The 16606-nt window shown below is 39.6% G+C and overlaps 1 protein-coding gene across 1 annotated transcript in view; it reads right to left on the bottom strand.

The window, feature by feature from the left end:
- Positions 1–6713: 6713 nt before the first annotated feature.
- The window catches only part of LOC140238433 (phosphoinositide 3-kinase regulatory subunit 4-like), a 29213-nt gene continuing 19320 nt past the window's right edge, over positions 6714–16606 (bottom strand). Inside the window, exons 21-28 of the mRNA XM_072318339.1 lie at positions 15559–16063; positions 14524–14713; positions 13710–13925; positions 12183–12385; positions 10872–10997; positions 9493–9650; positions 8459–8637; positions 6714–7628 (exon numbers count right to left, since the gene is read on the bottom strand). Of these exons, the coding sequence (XP_072174440.1) occupies positions 7385–7628; positions 8459–8637; positions 9493–9650; positions 10872–10997; positions 12183–12385; positions 13710–13925; positions 14524–14713; positions 15559–16063 (1821 nt within the window). The 3' untranslated portion in view covers positions 6714–7384. The remainder of the gene's footprint in view (positions 7629–8458; positions 8638–9492; positions 9651–10871; positions 10998–12182; positions 12386–13709; positions 13926–14523; positions 14714–15558; positions 16064–16606) is intronic.

The raw sequence follows: 16606 nt of genomic DNA, 5'->3' as shown, positions 1-16606 counted from the left end.
CAGTCAAATTACTCATGAAAGGAATGATATCATTGCCGGTAAGTTTGTCTGAGGAAGAGCAAACTGATAGAAGATGATAACATATCGCTGAAGTTATAAATGTATATGTATGTATCTATATCTAATAGAAGTGGAAATATTGACATTTCACACATCTTTTGTTCCCAAGCGAACCTGATGTACACTTCGCTCTACGTCCGCAAAGATGAAAAGCATCCGGGTCATTGTCTTCGCGACCACGTGATACTGAAGCTCGAAGGCGCCACCCTGGTTAGGTGCATCAGCGCTTGTCTCTCGCTGAGCGGAATGTGTCGATCGCTAAACATGTGGCAAGCAAACAAATCGTGTGAGCTCAACTCTGCAATGCGGACGGACCCAGGCCCGGGCTACGACGACACAAGTGCGTGTCAGCTCTTCTACTTACCTCGGACGGGTCAACCATGAACAACATTTACTCTAAACCTAACGTTGCCCATCAACTATAGATATGACGATATTAAGTCAGTGAATTTGACAATGGGGGCTAATCAATGTTTTTCCCCAGTTCATGGAAAACAGAAAGTAGGCCTACTGATAAAGCAAACAAACAAACAAACAAACAAAACGGGTCAAAAGAGTTGATTGTAGTTTATATCTTTAGTGAGTTACATTGGGTGACTTAAATATGTTTTTTTTTTTTTTAACGAACTTCATTCCGTCTTTTGTTCAGACCACCCCCACGTCCGTTGTTAATAGTTAAGTAATAACATTTTGGCAGATGCTAAAAAAGACCCTTCCCATGCCTTGTCGCTCGAATATAGTGATTGACAATCAGTATCGTCCATTGCCATGATGCTATTCAGAATTTGTCCATCATAACTCGGCACAGGTTTGTTACTGAGTCGGCCCCGAGTCGCGTGTACATCAGTTTAACCGATGACATGCGTAACTATTGATAGATTTATTAAAACGCTATCCATTTCAACTGTTCATTTATTGAGTGTTTGATCTCCCTTCAATTGCAATGAGTGCAAAATACAAATCAGCGCTTCTACCATACAAATGATTTCCTAAGACATGGCAGATGCTCCATGTTGCTATAGAAATTGCTATTGCCAGATAAAGTGTGATATCGTGTGAATGCGCTCAGACACAAAGGGCAAATAGGGCCCAGGCATATAAAAGCCTGTACGTTTCTTTCCAGATTGTTCAGTTTGACGGCTTGTCATATATCATTGTTCGACCATCTCTTCCTCCTTTCTTCTCCTTCCCTCTCTCCACTTCCATCTCTCTCTCTCCATCTCTTTCTCCTTCTCATCATTGGGAATTGTATTCAGTTTATTTTGAGAAGCGTCACACAAGTAAAAATGGGATAATTCTTATATGTCATCAATATCTGCAAAATGCGGACAAACTAATGGGCACTATAGCATGTTTTGATTAGACTGTAATTGTGGATAGGGTTTCAAATAAACATAACGTCTAAACCAAAGGGCCTTTTAAGCATTCCTATTAAATGCAACCATTTTTTTTTGTTTTATTCTGTAGTTTTGTTTTGTTTTGTTTTGTTTTGTTTTGTTTTGTTGTTTGTTTGTTTTTTGCAAGTAAGGGAACAGTAGGCAAATCTACCGACATCATTGTCTCTCAAGCTGCAAGTAAACCAAATAGAAACAACATAAGCTTTTCTAACTAGTCCTTCTTATGACAGTTCTCGATACTAACTTGTTGTTTTTGTTTTTGTTTTCCTCTGGTGAACCGCTCGTTCAGGTCACTAAAATATTTGAATTAAAAAATGTTGTGGCCAAAATAAGAAATACAGTGCCCGATATACAAGGAAATATAAACAACTTATATTGAGTTTTAGCTGCCTTGACAATCGGGCCACCAAGAGACAGTTTTTTCAAAAAGTTTTGGTGGCTCTGGGCCAGCAGGCCACTGCTCATGTAGAGTCCTGCATTTTGCATACTACTTACCATCTTTGTCACACAAAATCACCTGCTCTAAGTATCTCTCTCCCCCTCTGTCTCTTCTCTCTCTCTCTCTCTCTCTCTCTCTCTCTCTATATATATATATATATATATATATATATATATATATACACACACATACATGCATATTATGTAAACATATTATATATACATATATATACATATATATATATATATATATATATATATATATATATTTGTATACACATACATGCATATCATGTATATACAGTCAAACCTGCCTTAGCGGCCACCTGTCTATAGCGGCCACTGAAAAATCCCCCCGAGAGAAAAGCCCTGTTAAAGACCCTGTGTATACAGGCCATCTGTCTAACGCGGCCAGCGGCCACAAATTTTGTTTCCCGCGGTAGATTTTAACCTGTCTATAGCGGCCACAGAGCCGGTAATTCAGCGTGTTTTTCTGACTTGTGGCCGTGCCAGACATTCATGGGCAACTTTCAGTGATCGCCACCGCTGCAATCGTCACTTATTCAGTCACAATAATGCACTAGTGTTAAGCTTTCTTCACGACTGTACAACATGCTACTATTATATGCAACAATTCATGAACACCGGCATTGTTCAATGCATGAAACACACGTGTGCATACGGAAATATACCTATGCGATGTATACAGCGATGATACATGTACATGCATAGGCAATGCACACATATAGTTGGATAACCTGTCTATAGCGGCCACCTGTCTATAACGGCCACTTTTTTCGTTTCCCTTGGGTGGCCACTATAGACAGGTTTGACTGTATATATATAATGTTTCAGCTGGAGAAACAGAGTTATGAATACCACCATATCAACTGTTAACAGTGATTGCTGACCATCTAATCAAACAAATTGTCGAGTAGTAAATAAATAAAAATCTCAATGAAGAAAAAATTATTTGTGGTGTGGCATACTTTTAGTACATGTCATTTGTAATCAATCATCACTCTGTCAAACTTCTTCTCTAGCCTGCACTAAATATTGTTATGTTGTATTATTGCTGTTGTATTATATTATATTGTTGTATTATATTGTATAAATAATGTTATGATCCCGAAAGAGTTTCACTACTACATGGACCCAACTCTGATGATAGTTGTCAATTTGATAAATATTATTTGTCAATTCAAAATGTACATCATTTGTCATCTTAACTCATGAAAATATTACCTCCTCATTGAAGATTACTTACTTTATGTGTGTATGTGTGTGTGTGTTTTTTTTTATGTCAATTCCTCTAATAGATCTTAAAGAAATGGTATGGCACCTTTCTGCATACATGATTTCCATCAGATTCAGACAGTGAATTACAAAGTTCCTTCAAATTAATGTAAAACAAACTGAAATACAGACAGGAAACGCACATCATACACGACTAGAAATGTCGCTATGGCGACTGGTATGCCTCCACCATAATGCATAATGCTCCTAATAGGTCTTTAGTACAATGTCTTGGCAATGTGTGAGAACAGTTTCGCATAATTGGCAAAATATCAAAATGACAGGTTTGTCACAAATGTGTTGAATATTCACTTTCCTTGAACTAGGTTTAATTGGATGAATGGCTTTACTGTCTATAAAAGAATGCAGGTATTTGGAGATGTGAGGATCTTTAGTTGACTTTTGACCCTTTTATAAGTTTATGCATAGAGTAATTTTCAAGGTATGGAGAAAAAGTGTATTTTCAGATTTAAATAGTAAAATTTTAGCATTTAGCTTGGCCTTTGACCCTGACCTCTGACCTATGACCCTAAAATTCCCAAGAGAATCACTGTCTAGTAGAACATGCATGAATATGTTCTAAGTTTCATGATACCTTGAGCCAGTTCCGAGACATGGAGGAAGAAGTGAAATGATTTCACTTGACCTCTGACCTTTTGACCTTTGACCTTTTGCAAGAAGCTTCCAAGAGGATCTCTGTTGGGTAATACCTGTTTGTTATCCTGCAGGCATTACCTTAATACACTGTGTGAGGGAAATAGTGAAATTTTGGGGAGTTGACCTTGACCTTTGACCAATGACCCCCAAATTCCCTAGGTAATTACTGCCAGTCAGTACATGCATATGCACTAAGGTCCATGAAGATCCTTCAACTATTTGCAAGATATAGAGAAAAAGGGAAATTTTTACATTTTCGCTTGACCTTTGACTTTTGACCACATGACCTGAAACTCTCTCTGGAGAATCTTTATTTGGTAGTACAAGTATACACTAAGTTTCAAGAAAATAACTTCAGGCACTGCAAAGATATGGGGGAAATAGTGAAATTTTGAGCATTTGACCTTGACCTTTTGACCTTTGACCTTAAACTTGTGCACTCTCAAGTTTGCCCACTCATACATATACATGCCAAGTTTCATTAGGACACCTCAAACAGTTTTGTGGTTATGCAGTCCACAAAATTGATAACGGACGGACGAAAAGACGGACGGACAACCCGAAAACATAATACCTCTGGCGACACTTCGTGGTGGAGGCATAAAAACACATACAAAACAAACATACATCATAATGCTGATAAACACACATACACTATAACACACACAAACACACATACATATATTTACACAAGCTCTACATATGCCTTATAAGCTCTGAATTTGACCTTGAGGCAAATAAAAGACATGTATGCATGTTAAAATTTTTTTCTGTGCATCAGATGCTACAGGTTTAGCATTTTATATCATGAGCAAATAAAAATCATTTTGACTGTGCCTGAATGATGCATGTATAAATGTAGGGAAGATCAAAAAGAAATGGCGATGACTGGTTTGAATTCACAACCAAAGCCAGTTGATAAATTATATTGTAAGAGAGAGAGTGAGAGAGAAAAGAAAATATACCATCTGACTATACAAAAATTATAACAAACCGAATAAGATGCAATGTCCTGGGTTAAACTGAATACAACACAACATATGGATGATATAAACAAATGTCACTCTTGCGCTGCAGAGTTACTCCATAACAATAGGCAATTTTTCATATTGTTCCCATTTTTACATTCGGCTAACAGTCACAAAGTGTACATCAATGTAAAAAGGAGAAGAAAAGAAAAGAAAAGAAAAGAAATAATAATACCTTTACAAATTGCACTGGAAAACGTTGAGTCTTCTCATACCTCATTTGATTATAGATTCTCTGGTCAAACATAATACTCTTGCTATGTCATTTTGACAATGTACATAAAATTCTACTTTTGAGAAACTCTGTACAACAAACAGACTTGTGCACTTGGAGAATTGGAGGAGAAAAGGTACTCTCTGTGGCAAAGATGCATTAACTATTTCTTTTCAGCAAATGTCCCACTGAAATGAACAGAATCCTTGCAACATGTTGTTTTCATTGCGACTGATTGACAAAATGCCCTACATCGACATAAATAAGAAGCAAATTAAAGGGATGGTACAGTATTGGTGGAGATGAGAATTGGGCTTTAAAATTTTTGCGAGATACCAAGAAAGCACTTATGAAATAGTACAGAGCATACCATTTTAAGAGGAATTCAAAGTTTACTTGATGAAAATCGGGTTTAGAATGACTGAAGCATCCAAAAACAAAGTAAAACAAAGCAATTGTAATAAAAGGTGGGTCCCACACTTTATTAGAATTGCTCCATTTTGGATATCTCAGCCATTTCAAAACCAATTTTCATCAAATAAACTTTGAATTCCTCATGGAATTACTTGCTCTTTCATATTTCATAAGAGGTTTCTCATTATATCACATACACACACAAAAAAAAATGTTAGAAACCTGAAATAAGGTCTCAGCCAGAACTATGCGATCCCTTTAATCAGTGTGTTTTTTCCTTGTTTATGTCGATGTATGGCAATTTGTCAATCAGTTGCAAAAGTCCCACATTCACTGCATATTCATGTTGATTTTATCTACCATGATTTGTGTCTGTGTAAACAGACACAAAAAGACATCATGCTTACAATGGAATTCATTACAAATCTTTATTCATACAAAAAAATAAAAATGAAAAAAAAAATGTGTGTCTTCCCTGTTGGGCAAGTGAGCATTGTTGTGCATATTAATGCAAATATAAGCAAACCCTATACCACAGTCAAACTTTTGTGCCCAAAGTGTTGGCTTGTAGACAGGTAAGAAAATTTAGAAATTTACTCCTTTTCCTTTTAACATGCAGTAGAAACGTGTGGCGGGGGTATAATAATTACCTGAATGCCAAGTTATCACGTGTTAGAATTACGCTCTGAGCAAATTGTGTTGGGTAAATAAATAACTAAAAAAACTTTGAAAAAAAAAGAATTAAAAACTTACACCCTAGATACAGAAAACATTCAAGTGTTTTAAATTCATACTATAACAGTCTCATATTTGGTCTGAAGAGCCATGGACCGACCATAGCATTCCAAAAAGGTTTTAAAATCTCCATTTTCTTCTAGAGCATGTCTAAGACAGGCTCATGGCCACTTCCAAACCTGGTAATGATACTTGTGCACTGCTGTAGCTGATTTATGTTCCCTCACCATATGTGACAGAAAAGCTGACTTGCATGTCAATATCAAATATTGTATAAGTGCAAAATTTTGTGCAACTTCCTTTTTTTTCCCACTGGAAATATTCTAAGAGAGCTTTGCACATGTATATGATGCAGATAAGAACATTCCTGTGTGTAATTATATAATGTGTCTTCTCATTCTTATTAATGCACTAGTTCACCAGAGTGAAATTTGCAAAAAGGAAAAGAACAAAAAAAAAAAAAAAGCAAAAATATTCCGTGAAGGCCAACTTGAATAGAGGGATTAAATGACAAGGGTATGGTACTCACATTCATGGTTAAAGTCAAAGTATTGTGTACATGCAATTAGAATATCTATACTGCACTTAGAGACAATTTTAGTTGAACCTGAATTTGTTTTGTATTTTGCACCAATTTCTGTCTGGCCATTTTCTCTCTTGCATAAAACCATTTTACGGGTAAGAGAAGAAGGAGAGAATGCTGGACACATCAGAAGGAATTCCATCCTTGAATCTTTGGAAAATGCAGATGCCTGCAAGCAATTCATGGGTAATTATGTTTAGGGTGAGACACATTCTTCTAACATTAGAATTATGCTTGCTTGATGTGTGTTCTGATTGTGTGTTCTTGATCAGCACTCTTACAACTACATGCCTCTCACGAAAGCAACATTGCACATGCATTTTGGCAGAAGATCGGAGTGGGCACACTCAGAGCTATGCTCCATCTACAGTGGAAGCATAATCCATGGTGGGGCAAGTGCTTTGTTTTCTTTTTTTTTTTTAACACATAGAAATTGTCAGTGCAATGTCCCAATATTTGTAACTCTAATTTTCGAAATTATGTACATCCTGGAATGCTATTGATAGACATATATTGCCACGTGATGTGAATGTCCGATGGTTGCCACATCTTGCTCCCCTTTCTACTTCCAAATCTTGACGACACCATCTCTAGAGCATGTGACGAGGGCGTTGCTGGTGGGTGAGATCTGGAACACGCCCATGTCGGTGATGACGTCCTTGTGACCCACGGGAACCTGCTCGGCGCTCCGTCTCTGGTTCTCGTCGCTGGACGACGACGATGATGGCGATGCGGGAGCGACGGCCGCTCCACGTTGCTTGCCGTAGGTCTCCACGATGACCTCAGTCCCATCGATGACACGGTGACTGAAAGCAGACAGAATTAGGCACAAGAGTTGAGGGAAACACTTTCAAACATTTTGCAGGTCTGCACTACTCCTGAAGAAACAGAAAGCCACACATTTCATGTGACATGAAACTAGCGCAAGAACAAAAGCACACAAATGTATTTGCTTGTAATATGAAATGATATTTTATTTCTTTGATTTCACGAAATTATAAAAATGCAAAATTCATTTATCCAACTCGACGCAAAAAAAAAAAAAAAAAAAAAAACTTTTACAGTACTCAGATCGTTACAACATATCTAAGACCAGACTTTTAACCTATTGAAGACTGTGGCAGTCCCGAGTACACTTGGACAGGTGTCTATGGGAAATGAATGTTACAAGAAAATCAGCAGGTCCTCAATGGGTTAAGACAGAGGGTGTGTTTGAGCACTCAAAAGTGAATGAAAGCAAACCGTACCAAATGGTGCTAGATTTGAGTGCTCTAGCTGTGGAGAAAGCGTATGTCATGAGTTATTTTTAGAGCAGGACACGCATTCTGTAGCCACAGGGTCATTTACCTGGCACACTTAAACTACTTACTGATGTCCCATACAAGAAAAATGATATCTTTGCATTCTGACGTATGTGGGTGTTAGGCTCATTCTCCACACGCAAACTTTTGCCACACGTTTGGACCACTTTTGGCACACATTGGGAGGTGGTCCACTTTTGGCTCAGTTCCGTTCGGTATGGTACACTTTAGGAGCATTCAAGTGCTCATCTGGCGCGGGTACCATGCAGTTCGGTTCGCTTTGGGAGAGCGCTCGAACGCATACTTCTATGGCAGAGGCACATCAGGGGTCTTACTTGTATGAGATGACGGGCTGAGTGACGGGGTCGTTGATTGAACCAGCGATGATGCCCGACTGCTGAGGGTTACTGGGATTCCAGTATCTAATCCTCTGGTCTGATCCAGCTGTCAGGAAGCACGGCTGGAATTCGATGGAGGGAATGCAGTAGAGGGCGTGGATCGCCTGCTGAGAGGTCTGGAGTGGGTTTATGGAGAGAGAAATGATCAAAGTATAAAACAGCAGTGAGAACAAAACCAATAAGCATTTACTGATGGTTCTCATATCCCATTCATGCACATGAACTCTAAAGAGCAACATATCCAGTATGGCTAGCATTATTCAGCTTTATTCACGGATTACTAATTAATCAATTAGAACATGATGAACATAAATTCTATTGGAGCAGGTGGGCCTAATAATCCTACTGTAACATTATTGTAAACTATTGTAAGCTTGCTGAGTGCTTTTATCATGGGAAGTGACAAAAATTGAACAAAATCTACTCTTTTTGTTGTTACTCTTGTTCCTTAATACATATAAATCAATAAGTGCATGCATTTATGTATGTTTATATATATATATATATATATATGTAGGGTATATATGAATGTTTGTGTGTATGTGTGCAAGTGCTTGTGAAAGTACATGTGTGCACACACTGTATTTTCATGAATGTACACATACATGTATCTTGTAACTTTTAGTGAGATATGTAATTGTGATGTGAGATGCATGTGTATGTATTGTCATGGTTATCGTACAACTGTCAATGGAAACAAAATTTCCATGTCCCATCATAGACCAACAAAACATGAATGAATGAATGAATGAATGAATGAATGAATGAAGAATGAATGAATGAATGAATGAATGAATGAATGAATGAATGAATGAATGAATGAATGAATGAATGAATGAATGAATGAATGAATGAATGAATGAATGAATGAATGAATGAATGAATGAATGAATGAATGAATGAATGAATGAATGAATGAATGTCGCATATGTATAATGTGTGTGTGTGTTTGTTTGTTTGTGTGTATGTACCTGTGTCTGAGACAGGGGTGGGTGTGGGCTGGCCCAGAGGGTGAACTGACGTGCCCCTGTTTCCATATCCCACATGGAAACCTCATTGTTTCCTTGCACCGCTGATATGACCCAGGACTGCTGGCTGGGGTGTAGACGCACTCTCCTCACCAACGCACCTGCACGCAAAGAATTATGAGATACAGTTGCCACTATGAACTCTTTGTGTGCAATGGCCGATAGTGCCTGACATTGTTTTTGAACACTTTAGGAAAACATTCTGCTTTTCAAATTCATGTAACTTTTTGTAGAAGTACATGTATTTATGCTGGAAATGTAGCATAGCAAAGTTGTAGACAAAATTGCAGTTTTTGCTGTGATGTTCATTTCATGACAAAGCTATGGCTTTGATGCTTTCAGTATACCGTGGCATATTGCCATTTATTGGTCAGTTTGCACATAGCTGTGCATTTGAGCAAACATGACAAAGCCATCGACTCTGGTCTGGCATGGGAGTGTGGCACACAAAGAATTCACTCAGACTAGGATATTCGGCAACATCATTTTAATGGGACAATATCGCAGCATTATTTCCAACATACACCTATTTTAAGAGGGATAAGAAATTGTTTTTTCACCCAATATTTGGACAACAGCAGTGGCTGTATTGTGGAACAACTGACAGAATCATGCCACATAAGAAATCAAGCATGTCATGTCTATAATACTAGTGACTGACCGAACCAAGAAACATTATGTATAAAGGTCATAGTGCCACAGCGTGCGATGATACTTGTAACTGAATGTCACGTGATGGGCAATCGACTAACTGGATGGCTACATTCTTTTTAGGTGTTGTATAATACATGCTGTAACAGCTAGTTGGTGCACATGTAGCTTGTGCATTGTTGTTCATGAAGGGTTCACAAAAGTTGGCCAAAATTCAGTCAAGCCAAAATTTTGAATATGGTGAAAGTTTTGTCATTCATTTTACGCACTGATCACACTGGCCAGTATCCTCCTGCATGTTGCCGCGTATGTTTCACTCATTGCCATGAGATAGTATGTGCCAATGTTCATACCTTCGCAAACCCATATTCATGAAAGTGTCAGGATGGCTTTACAAGAATAATAAAACTATAACTATCCAGGGTAGCCTCTTTAATGTTGCAACTGCTCTACCAGAGGGCGCTGCCATCATTATTGCCCAGGCGTTGCCAGATACCCATTTATACACCTGGGTCGAGAGGGACACTGTGGGTAAAAACATCTTGTCCAAAGACATAAGCATTGGGTGGGAATCGAACTGGGGTCCTCCAATTGGGAGTCGGGAGTCTTATCCACTATGCCACAGCGCCCCTGCTTTACAATCAAAGAGTATCAAGGACACGCACACTCACCTGATGGGTGTTGCACCGTAGTGATTGGTAGCTGAAACCTCATGTCCCAACAGACATGGCTTCCATTGGTGGTACCCACTGCCATCCAGCACTGCTGGGGGTCCACCACAAAGGAGGTGATCAGACCTGAAAATATTTGATTTGATTTGATATGAATAGACTGGATTGAGTCATTTTGCATCAACATAAGTTAACCCTATTCTAACTGGGGGGGGGGGGGTCAAATTGACCCCCCTCGACGTTTCGCGCCAAGATTTCGCAACGCGCAAAGATTTTGCCGCGTCATTTCACGACTTTTTTCATTGAAGTCTCCCGCATATTTTGAGACCAAATTTGCGACGTCCGGGTGCACTGTTTTGAAGTTACATTATGTTTTGCATATGCATGTCAACCAAAAAACAGCTCAAATTCATGATATCGTGTGCAAATCCAATGCAAATTGTGTTTTTTGGTTAAACTGATATAAATTACATTATTTCAACTTTTAACCATTAGAATTAATCAATTCTAGTGTAGATAAGCCTGAAAAAGTGCCTGCAACAAATTTTGGCCAAAAAACAATAGAAAACAAAAGGTCGAAAAAACAATAAAATACATAAGAAATTAACAAAACAATAAAAAAACAAATGAAATTGATTTCGATTGTGCTATTTTTTTAACACGCAAATTGTTTGATGTGTCTTGAGGAATTCTGACACAAAAATTTAGCAATCCTTCAGTCTTTTTAATGGAGTTATAGGTGAAAATATGATTTCATGCACAAATTTGCATAATTAATTTATTAAAAATAGAAAGGCAATATTTTTCTATTGTATGACCATGTAATCTTGTAGTTGACATCCAGCTCTATCTTCAGGCAAAATTTTGCGGTGATCGCGCGATTGACAGCCGAGATCTGAAGGGGGGGTCAAATTGACCCCCCCCTCAGTAAAAACTTGGTCTCAAATAGCCCAGTTAGAATTATGTGTCAAACAGAATAAAGCTGACATGCAACAAAAATTTGAGGACCATTACAAAGGTCTGGAGTTTGATTTAATGTCAAGACATAGAGACTTGATTTGGTATGATTTAAAAGAGAATTTCTCCGTTTATTCATGAATAATAACGTCATGCTGATTATAAGTGCTATGTGTGTCTGAACTGATTGGATTTATTTGCAATACATAACAGACCAAATGGTAACAAGCACAGAAGGAGGACTTCTTCAAAAAGTATATGAACTTGCTCCCAAAGCACAAAGCAGCATTACAACCACCTACAATTCACAAATCCAAGTTTGAATTGAGAAATTATATCAGCAGTCAAACTTACCGTGCCTCTGCTCATTACATAATCGGAAGGCTTCATTCGGCGAGCGAAGATCCCACCCGACGAGGTAGCCCTGGGATGTGGCATAGACTAGGACAGATTGCGGACCTGTGTCAAAATGGGCAAGGTCAACGGGCACCCCTTCCTTTGCGATATCAAGTTCTCGCTTGTCCAGCGGCATGAAGCGATGAGGTGATGAATCTATCCTGTTGTAAAGAAAGAAAATTGTTTTAAAGGAATTAACTTCTAGGCATATGACTGAAGTAGGGCAATCCTTGTCATGAGTGGAGAATAGATAAATGAAAAAAAAAAAAAATAAATAACCCATCCTTATCCAGACAACACAACAATTGCAGTCAAATGGCAAATGGCCTCTGTTTGACATAAAAGTTTCTCATACATCATGGGTGGTGTGCCATTCAAGTAAATTCTCGCTATCGCCAATGACGTAAAAAGTACCCGGATGTGGCTTTTTCGTCAAGATTTAGTGCACTTGGTAGCAAGGGCACTTCCGGCGCGGAGCATAATTTGCACAACGCTAGCGTGCGCGTATGTGTACCTTACCTATAGCGCCGCGCCGACCACGGATACTAGTACAGTATTAGGCGGCTGTACCGCCCGAGCCAGCGAGTGGCCAGGCCTGTCATACTCGTACACTGTAGTCGAGTCCCCGCCGCCGCCGGCCGGCCTTGCATTAGCATGCACCACTGCACGCAGCGCATAAGCTAACACGTACCGATACAGCGTACTGCTTGATCATGCGATCGATGTGCACATCACAGATCAGTCAACTCTGCATACGCTGAAAATATGCTGGAAAATATTCACCCACCTGGATATCGTCATAGAATGCCCATCTTTTTTTTTTTATTTGTTCTTTGTTGAAATGTCGCGAATACAATTGGGAACGAACAGTGATCTCGAACTTATACTGTCTCCGAAGCAACTTCTTCCAAGTAAGTACAGTACGTACAATGTACGTAGGCACTAGGCCTACTACCTAGACTACCACTACTAGTAAGTCACGCATGCACGTACTGCGCTGTGGAGTCACCCCGCAAACTTCACCCAAGCGGCCACGTCACGTCTCGCATGCCAGTAAGGGTCCTATTTCTGCAGATTTTTTTCACTTATTGTCGTGCGAACAACACAAGGCAGCTTCGCAGCAACAACCAATAGTCGACTTAACAGCATTTTCTTAAGAATGGAGAAATTTCAAATCATATTAAAGCTGTAATTCAAGTCGAGAAAACAGGAAGTACACGTAGAATACGGTCGGTTGTGTGTGTAAATAGCATTAGTCACGTATCACGCGCGTACGAACGGAAGTGACTTTGCTACCGGACTATCCCATAATGCACCGTAAATGACGCTTCAATCAACATCCGGGTACTTTTTACGTCATTGGCGATAGCGAGAATTAGGACACTGCACACATTCAAGAAGGAACACTCACATATAACCAACTGATGTACTAAAGCTTGTAGTACGGGAATGCTTGGGGAACAAGATTTAAAATGCATGCATCACCTGTTGACATGTATTGATCCATCATCTGACCCAGAAGCAATACTGTGTTTGGACTGACAGAAGGTCAGGGTCTTGATCTTCCCCGCCTGCCGGTTGTAGGTCTGCCGGGACTTGTTGGTGTTGGCCTTGCCGAGCAGCTTCGTGCAGTCCCACACCTTGACGGTGCCGTCATCGGAGCAGGTGGTGAAGAGGGCGTGGTCATGGCTTACCTGCAATCTGTGACAATGGACATTATAGAAGATAAGATGACTGTACAACCAACTGTGAACAACAGTTACTGTAAAACCAGAAATTTTTACATGCATAAAACTTACGCAAATTTCACCAAGAGCCAAGATTTGGGAAAGGAAATTGCATGCAAAAGGATTTGCCCATGCAATGCATTGAAGCAAGTATTAACATGCGAAAGTTTCATGCCGCAACAAAAGGCTGTCGGCTCCAATACATGAAATTTTCAAGCGAGTGAATGTTTCTGGTCTTAGAGTAAATAAGTGCATACAAGTTGATCACAGTTGGGCACAATTAAAGCAAACATGATCAAGACCTTTCCTGGTTTATGACCATGGAGATTACAGAAGCTGAATTAGCAAGTAGAGAAGAAGTTGTAGTAATAGAAGCAATACACTAATGATAAAACTAACATTGATATTCTCATTACTATTGGTATCAAAACTAATGATGATTATAACAATGGTGTTGATAGTGACAATGATGATGATAACAATATAATGATGATGAAGATAATGATGATATTGCTGACAATGATAGTAATGATAGTGATGATGATGATGATGAAACAATAATAATAGCAGACCTGTTCACAGCTCCTTTGTGTTCATGTAGATGAGCAACAAGAAGACCCCTGGGTTTCCATGACGACTGGGGTGCCTTGGCATTGAAGGTGGTGTCGTGGATCAGCATCTTGCGCATGATGTTGGTGGCATACTGATCCCTCTTCCTGGTCACCAGGTTTCGAAGATTCAAGAGGCAAGGAGACACTTGCACTGCAAATCAAACATATGGCAATTGGCTGAATGTCCTCATGACTGAAGAACTCAATGGGGTACTGTTATAGAGTTGTGTACCTACATGGATGGGGTTCATCAGGAATATCATAATACCTATATACAGACCTCCCAACCTTTCCGACTGAAAAATAGGGATGATTTGGCTCAAAAGTAGGAAAGAAAGAGCAGTTCCCACAGGAGTGTGTAGTAAAATCATCCAGAGCTCGGGGCCCCCCACTTTGTGTGCACCATACAAAGGAATACATAAGGTGTCATCACTTTGGGCCCCCACTTTTTCTAACCCGGAAGTACACTGTACGTAAGTGGCATTAAAAAGAAATAGATAGAGATCTTAAAGTGTGAGCACGTTAAGGTTATGTTTTTGCACTGGAGATCCCCCCTTTTATTTTTATTTTTAAAAATTTTTTTGCATGTCAGCTGAAGAAACCCGGAAGTGGAAGGGGAGAGATGAGCTGAGGACCTTTTTTTCTGGTTTTATTTTGTTTTGTTTTTTTGCTTGTCAGCTGAAGAAACCCGGAAGTGGAGTAGGGGAAAGATGAGCTGAAAACCCCCCTTTTTTTTTGCTTTTGCTCCCCCCCCCCCCCACTTTTGAAAATGCTCCGCCAGCCCTGAACTAAATACTGCTAATGCAGTCAAGCATCTTCACTCACATGCCCAAAGCTTGGGAATGATCTTCTAATTGCATTATGTCAAATCTCCTAAACAAAAATATACACTTAAGTCTTCTTTGAAGATCTATCTGTTTGATTTGTCTGTATATCCTTGCATTGCTATGCACTAATTAATGTTAGTGGTAAAACTCCAGTCTCTATATAACTTACGATGAGATACAGGTTGCTTAGTCTCCTGAACAGGCTTTTTGAGTGGAACCCCCTCCGCTGCTGCCTGCAGCTGTGACATGCTGATGGGCTCATTGGCTGACAGCCCCTTTGCTCCCCTCTCGGTTACCTCCCCTTTGGTGGGGGAGCCCTGCTTCACACTCACAGGAGAGGATGCGGGCTGCTGGGGTGGGGCTTGTCTTGGCGCCACTGTCTTTGACTTTGAATCTGGCGAGGATGGGTCCTGCACCTGCTGGCCCGGCGGAGCCGACTGTTGCCTTGACAGCTGGGTCTGTTGCACCTGTGCGGGAGGGGGCGTCTGCCCTTGGGCGGGAACTTTGGTCTGGAGTTGAGGCTGGGAGGGGGTGCGCTGCACTGGGGCGTGAGGGAGGGGCATCTCGCTCCCTGGTTGGTGGGGGAGGGGCTGAGTGTTCACGGAAGTCTGCTGGGAAGCCTTGGGGGGTTTGGGGTCAGCTGTCGTTCCAAACATGCTTCGCCACTCCTCATTCTACATGATAGGAAATGGTAGAAATAATATCTCATAAACAATCAATCTTGTCTATGTTCTAATAAAGATATTTTCAATAGCTACATACTCAATAGAGACATCAAGTTCTTGTCATAAATACATTGCATCAGAGAGAAAAAGCAAGCAAACCAAACACAGAATTTGAAATTGATGTGTCATCAATGCATTTCCAATATCACATCAATACAATACTGATGTTTAATAACATCTACATGAAAACACTTTTTTTTTTTCAACCTACAAATATTCTATATTCATCACACACTAAAAACATAACACACATTGTCCAAATACAACTGTAGGTTACTTGAGTAATAATTCTCTAGGAACTTCCGTGAACATGTTCACAATAGAATAAACATCTAACAGAATGATAGCTTAATCAAACAGTCATAAAGATCGGACTTCTCAATACACTTGCAAAACTTTATACACTTACCTATATTGCCCGTTATCCCGTTGAGGACGAGTCCCGAGTACACTCGGGCAAGTGTCTATGGGAAATGTATGTTGAAGCAAAAT

Source organism: Diadema setosum, chromosome 15, assembly GCF_964275005.1.
Source record: "Diadema setosum chromosome 15, eeDiaSeto1, whole genome shotgun sequence".
In the NCBI taxonomy this organism is placed as follows: domain Eukaryota; kingdom Metazoa; phylum Echinodermata; class Echinoidea; order Diadematoida; family Diadematidae; genus Diadema; species Diadema setosum.
The sequence above is the reverse complement of the archived record's forward strand: the minus strand, read 5'-3'. Positions and strand labels throughout refer to the sequence as shown.